Source organism: Aristolochia californica, unplaced genomic scaffold (assembly GCF_029961685.1).
Source record: "Aristolochia californica isolate CCGP_79_NKW_82.1479 unplaced genomic scaffold, dmAriCali1.0.hap1 SCAF_5, whole genome shotgun sequence".
Classification (NCBI taxonomy): domain Eukaryota; kingdom Viridiplantae; phylum Streptophyta; class Magnoliopsida; order Piperales; family Aristolochiaceae; genus Aristolochia; species Aristolochia californica.
Window position 1 is genome coordinate 2645751 of NW_027182214.1, and position 11996 is coordinate 2657746.

General features: G+C 36.6%; 2 protein-coding genes across 3 annotated transcripts; one reads left to right on the forward strand and one right to left on the reverse strand.

The window, feature by feature from the left end:
- Nucleotides 1-369: 369 nt before the first annotated feature.
- LOC137966514 (premnaspirodiene oxygenase-like) lies at nt 370-1985 on the forward strand. Its single transcript, XM_068813157.1, has 2 exons — nt 370-1144; nt 1227-1985. Exons 1-2 carry the CDS (start codon nt 458-460, stop codon nt 1836-1838), a joined length of 1299 nt encoding a protein of 432 aa, XP_068669258.1. The 5' UTR covers nt 370-457; the 3' UTR covers nt 1839-1985.
- Nucleotides 1986-4249: 2264 nt separating this feature from the next.
- LOC137966121 (uncharacterized) lies at nt 4250-8283 on the reverse strand. 2 transcript variants are annotated; one of them, XM_068812620.1, is made up of 4 exons: nt 7953-8283; nt 6556-7336; nt 4674-4818; nt 4250-4563 (listed from the first exon to the last, which is right to left on the reverse strand). In XM_068812620.1, exons 2-4 carry the CDS (start codon nt 7085-7087, stop codon nt 4461-4463), a joined length of 780 nt encoding a protein of 259 aa, XP_068668721.1. In that variant the 5' UTR covers nt 7088-7336; nt 7953-8283; the 3' UTR covers nt 4250-4460. The 2 variants fall into 2 exon arrangements, with proteins under 2 accessions (XP_068668721.1, XP_068668722.1); XM_068812621.1 differs by lacking the exons at nt 4250-4563; nt 4674-4818 and adding an exon at nt 4834-5033.
- Between the last annotated feature and the right edge of the window lie 3713 nt (nt 8284-11996).

Consider the following 11996-nt stretch of genomic DNA (forward strand, 5'->3'; position numbering starts at 1 on the left):
TTTTTTTTTTTTTTTTAATCTGATTAGTTGTAGTTGCATGTTCCCAAATTAATGGGACCCATATGGCTTATGTTTCCTATTAATCTAATGTGGCTTTGTCAGCCATTTTCTTATATGCTTGTCTCTTCCAATTTTTTTCTATTTTTTTTCTTAAAAAAAGTGTATGATTTTGTTAAATGAATGGACAAGAGATTAGCATATAACCATGCCTTTGAAAGAAGACAATTCAGATCTCTGCCACTCGCTTGCTGCAATCATGGAACTTCATCTTCCATCCATCTTTCTCCTCGTGAGCTGCATCTTCTTCCTCTTCTTGCAGAAAGCGAAGAGACCAGCAGCTGGTAGTAAATTGCCTCCAGGACCCAGAAAACTACCCATTATCGGCAACATCCATAACCTGGTAGGCTCACTCCCACACAAAGTCCTGAGAGACCTGGCACAGAAATATGGACCGCTCATGCATTTGTCTCTAGGCCAACTATCTGTCGTCGTAGTCTCTTCGCCGGACATGGCCAAGGAGATGATGAAGACCCACGATCTCAACTTTTCCCAGAGGCCGGACATGATCGGTGCAAAGATCATAACCTACGGATACTCAGACTTGGTGTTTGCTCCTTACGGAGATTTTTGGAGGCAACTTAGGAAGATTTGTATTCTGGAGCTCCTCAGCGCCAAAAGGGTTCAAAGTTTCCAGAAGGTCAGAAAAGAAGAGACCACGAATCTCGTCCAGTTCATCTCCTCGAATGCTGGATCACCCATCAATCTTTCCAAGAAACTTTTCTTGTTGAGCATCGACATAACTGCACGCAGTACCTTTGGTGACAGGTGCGGTGACCAGGAGGGTTTCAAGATGGCCATGGATGAAGCCATCAAGTTGGTAGGAGGCTTCAATGTGGCCGATTTATTCCCGTCTGCCAGATGGGTTTGTGTGCTGAGCAGAGCAGAGCCGAAGTTTCAGAGAATTCATCGGAAGCTTGATAAAATCATAAGCAACATCATCGAAACACACAGGGAGAAGATGATGAAGAGCAAAGAAGAGGGAAGAGATGAAGTGGAAGATCTGGTGGACGTGCTGCTCAGAGTACAAAAACATGGCGATCTCGAGTTTGAACTCACGCTCGACAACATCAAGGGGGTCATTTTCGTGAGTTTCTTCAGCTTAAAACATTAAACACAGCATCAGCAATTAAACCCATTAGTTATCTTTCTTAATCATTTGTTTCCAGGACATATTTTCAGCAGGGACTGAGACCTCATCTACCACCATGATCTGGGCAATGTCGCATCTGATGAAAAACCCCAGGGTTCTTCAGAAAGCACAGCAGGAGATAAGGAGCATAATGAAAGGGAAGGAGACGATCACAGAGGACGACATCACCCAAATGAACTACTTAAAATTAGTGATCACGGAGACTCTAAGACTGTGCCCTCCGCTTCCACTTCTCCTACCCAGAGAATCAATAGATAATTGCGAGATCAATGGCTATGAAATACCCAAGAAATCTAGGGTTCTTGTGAACTTCTGGGCGATTGGGAGGGACCCCAAATACTGGAAAAACCCAAATGATTTTGAGCCTGAGAGGTTCTTGGGAAGCACAGCGGATTTCAGGGGTCGAAACTTCGAGCTCATTCCGTTTGGATCAGGAAGAAGAGGGTGCCCAGGAATGCTATTTGGTCTGGCTTCGATTGAACGAGCACTTGCAAGCCTTCTCTATCATTTTGACTGGAAGTTGCCTGATGGTATGAAGGCTGAGGATTTGGATATGTGTGAAGCTTTTGGAATAACATTGGGCAGAAAGTCCAGTCTCCATGCGATTGCTACTCCTTATGTTCTGTAGATGCTCAGAGCTCTTTGGGTTTGGTATCTTGTAGAAGAAAACAGTTTTTTTTTTTTTTTTGCATGGAATGTATTTTGGGCTCATACTAGGGCTGTAAACGTTATACGAACAAAATAAAATAAGGTATTATGTATAGTATTCTGATTACCCTCTTGCTATTCCATTTCAGCTCGAACCAATTATAAATAAGAGTGTTTCCCTTCTAACAAAATCGGTTAAACGGAAAATTAAAAACCCTAGCTCAGACCAAACCATTTTTATACCTTGTGGAAATTGATAACCATGACTGATCTAATACAAAAAGTCATTTGGTGTGAAACATGCGAAACAATTATCTCAACGGTCCAATCATAATCGGACGGTTAAGATAGCCATTGATCATGATCAAACGATTGAGATAACGTTTCGCATGTTTCGTACCAAATGACTTTTCGTATTGGATCAACCCTCGATTGCTAGCTCTCTATCTCTGAATAGAGTAAGAAGCAAATACATCAATTAATATTAAGTTTTACTAACCTTAATATATAGAATAATAAAACTATCCTCTTATATTACTTTTGGGTAATCATGAATGAAAAGTTGGGCAAATGGGTAAAATTAACATCTTTAAAAAGGCAGCATTTCATGCAACTCAACCCTAACCCTAGTATTTGATCCATCACTCACTTCTATTATTTGTTGTTCAACCTTGTCTGGTTCGTCTTGTATAGAGAGGCATCTTGCTGGGGCCAAGCTGAAGAAATCGAAAACCATTTACTATCAATAGATAAAACAAAGGCTTGCAATTAGTTTTGTATTCTATCTTGCCACAACTTATGAAAGAAGATTTGAGAGCCAGGTTACTATTAAGTAGTTTGGTGGAGTGTTATGATATGAATGCAATAAAACAATGTCCTTTTCATGTGAAGAAGACATAAATTAGTATTTTGAAGAGGTAATATATTAAGGTTTCATGAGAGTTACCCTTGCATGATTCCATTAGTTTAATAGCCAATAATGTTTCTAAAGAATCAAAAGATTATGTATTTAAATGAACAAATATATTTTTGTTTATGTTAAGTTGTCCTGCCATTCATCTATCTAACAACATTCTAGACCACGACCCCCTTCACCACAGACTCATCCACTATCAACCCATTGGTCATTTTATGGCTGATTAGACCTATAATCTTTGGTTAATGAATGATTAGACCTATCTGATACCATTATAGAAGGAAGACAATTGAATTTCAAAAGGATAACAGCTGCAATGGTTCATCAATTAGTTGCTGATTTGTACAAGCTGAATTTTATAGGAGTGGACAATTTTGGGATAGAGACCATGGTCCGTTTGATACCATGATAAAAAGAAAAGATTTCAAAAGGACAGACTAATAAGTTATAGGGGTGACATCGAACCGAACCAGTTCGCGAATAACTCGAGTTCGGCTTGGTTCAATTCCAATAAACCCGATCTTGAATCAAATTCAAAATCAGGTTTCCCACTAGTTTAAGTAAACGAGCCAAACCTTAATGAGGTTCGGTCCGGTTTACAAGCCCACAAACCGGCTTCGGGACGCCGAAACCTTTCCATCTCCAGTTGGGACAAAAAGTGAAATCTCTCCATCTCTAGGATATTGGGGTTACATGATACCAATAACTCCCTCCTATTATTTATATAATGAGCAAATATTACTTGATAACAATAAATATTTCGAAGGTAATACAATGACTCAAAAAGTAAAGAAATAAAAAAGACTGATAGATTACATGATTTAGAATTCTTTAACATGTCTAAATGAGCAATTACCCTAGAAAGAACAAGGATCACTGCAATGGATATTTCCTGCTAGCGTGTTTAATTGCAGCTCGGTGGGCATGTGGTTTTGTCCTCTTAACAGCCGACCATAAGATCTCGCGAGATCATCTCAATGAAACCATTTAAAAACAGAAAAGAAAAGCTGCATAAAATGGCTGAGGGGCCTTTCTGCTGAAATCGAGATACGCCCCACCACGATTCCAAGAAGCTGATTGTGTGGAGATCGGAGAGGAATACCCTTTGACGGACAACTACAGGAAGAAGACAGAGAGTAGATTGGTCAATGCAGAAGACCTGAGGGAGTCCCAACCTCTCCCCAACAAATGGGAAATAGGACTTGTCGAATATCACTGTTAACATCAAAACGAATGATAGAGTCAGACCTTCCAAATGAACCTCAATTTCAGAATTCAGATCCTTTTCTGTCCTGTTCCTCCACTTTATCCTGGCCATCATCGCAACCCAGTCCACTTCCCACATGCCTTTGTTTCATATCAATATCAGGCAACCCAGCAATTGAAATTAAAAAATGGAAAGAACAGATTCCGCTTTATCCATTAACTGATAGAAGCAGTCACCAAAAACGGAGAGGTTGGAAACATCAGGAAAGTGAAGGAAGACGAATCTATTTGTAAATTCATCGAACACCCTCGAAGTTCCACCAGTAAGAAGAGATGTGAGGTACAACGCGCTTAACTAACTTTCTACCACAGGAACAAATGTAGAATATGTAGGCCTCTGAGCATATATACATATATACCGAGTTTGCTCCAATGAGCTGTTACAAACATCAGTGTACAAGGGGAGAGAACGAGTTCAGTTCACGAATGGCCACTCAAAGACCTTTTGTTATTTGGGATCTGTAGAAGTCGCCTCGATGTCCTAGGCCGTTCTTCGTCAGACCCAGTTACCTGCTCCACGATGCTGCAATAATATGGAATAGATGCATTATAGCACTTGGGATCAACGTAAAGTTCAAGGGAACATGCTACATTGGTTTTTCAGTTCTCCAATCCCGTAAAGCAATATCTTACTTGGGTGATTCAGAACCAGGAGAAGCCATGCTGCTTGCAGATATATTTCTGTAATACTGTACTGAAATTAATCCTCCCCCTGACCCAACTGCCGACTTGGGAGACCCATGAGAATTTATATTTACCCTACTCCTTGAGCATGCTCCTGCAGAAGCCAACGCTCAAGATCATAATGCTGGCACGATTAAAATAGTTGATAAGAATCCTCACGAAAACACAACACTCAATATGTACATCCAATTTGAAGTGAAAACCAAAGCTGAGAACAGAACACGGCCTGGTCTCCCAATACTTTCACGATACTTTTAACTTCACCAATGCAGATATTGCAAATATATACCAATTCAGTAAATGTGCAACCTGATAGTGTAGAAAGCATTATTAATGATATACCTCACGGTTCAAACGCATGTCAGTGTAGTTACAACAGGATTCAAGAAGGAAATTAGAGGAAATCATCATCATAACCAAATCATCACTTAAAGCTTCCCCCTCTTCATGACATGAACCCTCCTCCATTCTACACTATGAAAACTTGAAAAAGTACAAAACACAAACTATTTTCCAGATAATAGCTCAAGTTTACTTTTTCCTGCTTCCTCATTGACGCCATCTGAATGAGACAGCTATCCCCACAACTGTCTACACATCTAACACCTCAAATTTTGAAAATAATCTATGTCCATAAACCATACCAACCATCAAAGAGATGTCACAAAAATTGGTAAAGAACATCCCAAAATCAATTACAAAAAAATCTTGGGCATGCTTGAGCTAATATGCACATAACCGAATATAGCATGGCTACTTCATGTAAGCACACTAATATCAGGGGCTCAATAAAACTAAAATAAATCTCTTGAGACATAAGATCCTTCTGGTAATTAAAACTAAGACCTTCACCGAGAGTAGCACCTACCACCATTTAGTGGTGGATTACTAATAAAATCTTCAAGAAATTAATGAAGAACAAGGAACAAAAATTAAAATGATATGCAACCCTAGCTCATCAACTCCCTTGTGAATCCAAGTTGACATTATCTTGGCTCGTAACCAGGTGAAGAAGAGGGGCTTCAACTTTTCAAGTCAGCCATAGCCATAGCCATAGCCATAGCCATAGTCTAAGACACAATCCATGTTTAATATACTTTCTCAAACACAAAGGACCAATATGTTTTTTTCTTTTTTTTCTTTTTCAGAGGACAATGAAAAGAGAGAATTCACTGAGAGAGCCCAAACAACAGGCAATATAAATACAAACGGAGCACACAAAAGAAAGTGCTCACGGGGCTAAGCCAAAAAGGAAAACAGGAAAGAAAACAAAAGAACAAAAGATGAAAACTCATGGAAAAAAAATCAAATGGGAGAGGCTCAGTCCGGAAGTGTGATGCTGACAATTGACCCCTCCTTAGCAAAGTTGTCTACCATCCCATTCATCTCCCTCAGAACATGCTGCCAGCAAATGGGCCTGGATCTACAAATATCCTCAATCTCATTGAGAATATACTAATATACATATGCCATAAACAAGCAAAGAATTGTAATAGAAGGTAGAGAGTTTATAAAATTAAGAGACAACTGCCAACAGAAGTGAATTGAATCACCATCTCTTCAACAGCTAGATGTTCCAGGTTCCCAAGGAAGTAGCAGGATAACTCCTGATCTTATGAACCTTGTGTCAAAGCTTTGATCAGAATGACAAAGTGATCAATGATTCAGGGTTGAGTTATCTCAAGACAAAACGGGTATCATAATAAAGCTAACACCAAAGAGATGGGTATCTGGCATTTAGATCAGAAAACAGTTGCAAAGAAGAAAAGATACCAATTCCTCAAGCATCAAAGAACATTAAGAGGAAACTTATATTCAGAGGTCAGTATACCTTGTAAGATTATGATGAGGCAGAATAAAACAGTGATGACCATTGCACACATGTTACTTCCAGAAGAAGCTGATTTAGCAGCTCTCATCTTCCTCAATGCTTTCATTCTCTCAATCCTAGCTTTCTTCAACAACGCCAACTCAGATATCTCCTTAATAAGTTTGTGATCTGCAGCATCCAAGAGAGGAGGCTTTGGAGGCCGAGGAGGTTTTGCAGCCTTCTTATGACTCTTCTTTGTGGGCTTATCCGTAACTGAGTTCTTGGCAATCGGAGACATAGTTGGCCCTGATAAGAATTCCACATTTGCACTTGAAACCTCTGCCGAATTCATTAAGTGATTGCATGATTTCACCGCATCTTCACCTTTCACTGGTAACTCATCTGAAGTCATAAAGCCATTCCAAACCCTACTAGCTACTTGTCTTTCTTGTCTTTCACTTGAAGGCATCTCTTTGGATCCATCTTCTTCACTAGTAGTTCCCCCACCCTCGAGATCAACCAAACAGTCTCTATCTACAATAGAGTTATCCATAACAATCCTGTTTTTCTTTCATAAAATCAAAGATATTCTTTAAAAAATAAGCCTTTCCAGCAATCCAGGCACATTAACTGGTAAAGGACGGGCAGAGATTAATCCCTCTTCTCCTGACTAAAGTATTTTATCCCTATCCTCTTCGCTCGCCTTTTTATTCTGATCAACAAGCACTTGGAACCATTCGAAAATCTAAAGAATGGAATCAACCATCTGCTCCATTTCTTTACATATAGAAATCCTACAAACCTGCATTTACGGCAAAGATTGAAAATCAGCGACCAAAACTCGCATTGCAGATTAATCATTAAAAATAAGAAGCTCAAGAAAGAGTAAAAGAGGATATTCCCATTGCCAAAATGTCAAAAAAGTAAAGCGAAAAAACAAAATAAAACAAAACAATGCAAATGAGACAAAAAATCAACTTCTACAAGGTAATCAAGTAAGATTCACCTGAAAGAAACGCTTCCACGCACCAACCTCGAAAGAAAACAATTAAAAGAAAAAAAGAAAAAAAAAGAAAACGGAATATCGCAATGTCCAAGCAAGTACATAGCAGCAACAACACCAATAGTAGCGAGGAAACTCATCAGAGCTTAGAGCTTTCAAACAATAAAAACATCGCAGGAAATCAATCGCCGTACAATAAAGAAGATACCACTAACCCCAACGCAGCCGCCCCGCATTACAGTCCCAAAAAACACACGCTTAAAAACAAGACTACGAAGCAAAAGCATCTCATAATATTAAACCATCCTTAAAATCCCCAAATGGTATATCAAAAGAGTCCCAAAAAGAAATGCAGCAACTCCGAAACACCTCAAAAGCAGGGAAACGAAAAAGAAAATTAACAAGCCCCTCCTACCTGAGTCTCCAAATAAAAATTCCTAGATCCAAAGTGCACTCGCGCATCCACCGGGGTTTGGCATTGGAGAAGAACGCTCGTCGAGATCTACGAGCTTACAAAGAAAGAGAAACGCGGACGAGGAAGAATCCAGATACCCGGTGCGAACATCGAGAACCGCCCATAACGCGAAGAAAACCACAGAGATTTTACACCTGTAGCAGCAGGCGAGAAAACGAAGAAATAAAAAAAAAATCTTCCACGAACCCTCCGTTTCTTCCTTGAATCCGCCAAACAGTGGAGAGGATTCTCAATCTCAATTTCTCAGGGTTCTGTATTCTTTTCCGTCGCCGTCGATAAAAAAAGGACGGGAGAGACGATTCAAAATTTCAGAAAAGGAAAACGTAGAGAGAGAGAGAGGTTGTGGGACCGGGGCGAGTAGTTTTCCAATAGTTTACACGAGGAGTGTCCGGAAATTAAGATGGGCCACGGGGAGCTGCGTCGGTGCGGGGAGTCTACCGGACGGGATGGGACCCACGTGTCACGAAGTGTAAACGCACCGCGTGGGGTTGGGTCCACGGACAGCACGAGAATAACTGCTTTTCTCGCGCAATTTATCGTATCGGTCGGATAGGTGGCAGTGGCTGAGCTTTGTCGCTACGTGCCGCGGGGCCATGTCTTACTCGTGTTTGAACTGCACTTGCCACGTGCTCTTACGCTGATGAGTAATTGACTGACACGGGATTCCCGGTGGCCCCCCAACCGACAAAAAGAAATAATTAAAAATATTTAAAAAATGTTTTATTATTTTAATAAGAAAAATAAAATAAAAAAGAATAAAATAGTTATTTATAAAATAAATATTAATATTATAATTAATTTAAATAAAAACTTTAAAAACATTTCATCCAACTAATGATATATTTTATTTTATTTAAAAGTTTGTTTAAAAAATATATATTTACAATTTCCCTTTTTAGTCATTTAGAGTATATTTTAATTTATATTATGATAAATAAATAAATAAATATATCATATAAAACATCTATTAATTACCACATATAATCAAGTCCTTAAATAACTATATCATATAAATTTGATAACACCGTTTAAATAAACCAAATATTTACCCATTTTAAATAAGAATTTGAGTAAAATTATCATTTACCTACCACATATATATTTACTTAATAAAATAATTATTAAAAAATATATTATCATAATTTCTAGTCCCCTTTAATTAAAAGCACATTAATTATAACATTAATGGTAACATTAGATTTCCTATGATTTATAAAAGGAACCAAAAAAATAAAAATAAAAACTCTAAATAATTCTTCAAAATGAAATATATTTTATTTAAATGTCAGGAGTGAGAATGTGTCAAAGCTAGGTGGTTCCGGTCCACCTGGGTTAGGTTTCGTCCACCCCTGGTTCACCTGGGTTATGTATTTCGCTGTCCGTACTTAACATACCGGTCTTAAAAATATATTTAAATTTAATTTTTTTAAAAATCAAATCATATAAATTTTATAACACTATTTAAATAAACCAAATATTTACCCATTTAAAATAAGAATTTGAGTAAAATTATCATTTACCTACCACATATATATTTACATAATAAAATAATTATTAAAAAATATATTAACATAATCTCTAGTCCCCTTTAATTAAAATCACATTAATTATAATATTAATGGTAACATTAGATTTCATAAGATTTATAAAAAGAATAAAATTTTCCAATTTTAATCTAGAGAAATCTATACTCTCAAGAAGATAAGATTGTGTAGGTCATGTTTTTAAAAAACCTGTCCAAAACCCTAATACCCCATACATGAACATTTAGAGGTGGTCAAAAAACCTGTCCAAAACCCTAATACCCCATACATGAACATTTAGAGGTTGTCATTTATTGCACATAAATTTTCTCAATGGTCTTACAAGGCCTCTTTTGTGCAGTGAAATTCTAAAGACTTGTTAGTGTTTTTCTTGAAAATATTAGAAAACTATGTCCATGTAGAAACTGGAATATTATGGTGAATTTGTCTCAATCAAAAGTATATTAAAAAAATTCCTATTAACCAATTGTTTTGGTATTTGTGCCATTTTTGGGACATTTGTTTTGGCCCCATTAATGCCCTTGGCTGGATTTGTATCCCAAGAAAAGTTGTAAATAGTTTTTCTAGTTTCAAAATTTCCAAAAATCTTCAATTTAAAATCTTATTAGTGCCCTAATAAGAAATTGGTTAGAAATTTCATAACATTTCTCTAATTTTTATTAGTACAATTTTCAAGAAAAATAATAGAAAGATCATGTAGTTGTGTACCAAGGAATTAGCTTGAACTTAAACTTGGGCCGTAAAAATTATTGGATCAATTCGTTTTAATCCTACAGGCAAAAACTCAGCTTGAATCGACTAGACCATATTTTGTTTAGAGTTACAAGATCAGTTTTTCCCCCACAAAATAAGGTTTGATATAGTATTCCAACATTAGATGACAAGGATGACCATTTATATATATATTTAAAGTTTGTCACATATTGAATTTCAAATGATGTCCCCATCTTGCCAATAATATGACATAACATAATTATAAAAATAATATAAATTATCATAAATATAAAAAGTATAAAAATAAGTATGATATTTTGTATTTAAAATAAAAATATTATCATATGATATCATATTACAATACAATTTTAAAACATATTAATATGATATCATATATGCATGTAATTTTTTTAATAAATATGATAAAATAATATAATTATTTTTAATATAATATATAAAATTGAAAAATATAACATAAGATAAAAAAAATTATAAATATAATATAACATAATAGCAAGGATCCTAAACTCTCCTCCCTCTTGTTTTTCTATGGAATGAACGAAAAGGTTGTAGACCAAGGTTTTCGTTAGCAGTGCTCTACCTCTTCCTCGGTAGGTTGTTGATGGGGTGGCTTCTTGAAAATTTAGGTAATTTTTTATGTAAATATTTCCTAGGAGAGATGTGTTTGCAGGAAAAGGGAGGATTCAAAGTCTCTGTTAGTGCCCTTGGTTGGAAATTTGAATCCCAAAAAAGATTAGAAATACTTTTCCTAGTTACAAATTTCCCTGAATTCCATTTTTATTTAATTGTTTTATCCATGTTTCCATACACAATTCTTTCTAATCCATTAGTTTCTTTTCCATTTTCTTCATTTGATTCCTTTTTAGTCTCTCTCCTTCCTTCTTTATCACTTTCAATTTCAACCACTTCGTCAAGTACCCCATCTTTCTCACTCCCTTTTTCTTCTTCCTCTTGTTCAATTTCTCCCATCACTTTTGATTTCTTTTTCATTGTCTCTACCTTCTAAGTTCTTTCTAGGCATTATATCCCTGTCTACTACTTGAGGACTACTCACAAGAGGCTTGAATATGAAGTCATCCTCTTCATCTCCCTCATCTTCCTTCTCTCCTCCTTGTGTTCCCTCTTGTTTTTTTTCCTTCTTCTTCTTCTTCAATTTCCTCGTGTGTAAGTTTTTACAGGATTGGATCAATGTGTCCAATTTAGTTTGACTAAAAGAGACTTCTTCAAAATCTCTTTTAATAAAATCTCTCTTTTTATGGAGAGTTAGATTTGGCTATGGCCTCATACTCCAGAAGACTAATGCATCCTTCATGCAATTTTATAACTCAACACCTTTAAACCGAGTACATTTCATTCACTTTGACTAGAATCTCTTGCTTGATTGTGCACCTCATTGTAGATGGCATTTAGTTTGTTATTTTCACTCTTTTCTTGATTGAGAAACTTATTCAACTTCTTATCTTTTATAAGAAGATACTCAAAATTTTCAACCAACTTTTCAACATAAAATTCATAATTTTCAAGTTCAGAAAAATAATGCATTTTCAAGAGTCATAAGTTTCTACCCTTAAAGCCTTCTTTGTTGGCTTCTTTGTTCTCTCTTCTTTCTTGAGAGGTTAACCGACAATGAAATGGTCTTCGTTGCCACATCTGTAGCACTCGTCCCTCTTCTTTTATACTATTTGGCTAATTTGTTTATCCTTGG

Coding starts and splice junctions, on each gene's coding strand:
- LOC137966121 (XM_068812620.1), bottom strand. CDS start 7,087: ATGGATAACTCTATTGTAGATAGAGACTGTTTGGTTGATCTCGAGGGT. Junction 4,819..6,555: donor CCTCATCATAATCTTACAAG/GTATACTGACCT, acceptor TGGCTTCTGCAG/GAGCATGCTCAAGGAGTAGG. Junction 4,564..4,673: donor CCTGGTTCTGAATCACCCAA/GTAAGATATTGC, acceptor ATATTATTGCAG/CATCGTGGAGCAGGTAACTG.
- LOC137966514 (XM_068813157.1), top strand. CDS start 458: ATGCATTTGTCTCTAGGCCAACTATCTGTCGTCGTAGTCTCTTCGCCG. Junction 1,145..1,226: donor ACATCAAGGGGGTCATTTTC/GTGAGTTTCTTC, acceptor ATTTGTTTCCAG/GACATATTTTCAGCAGGGAC.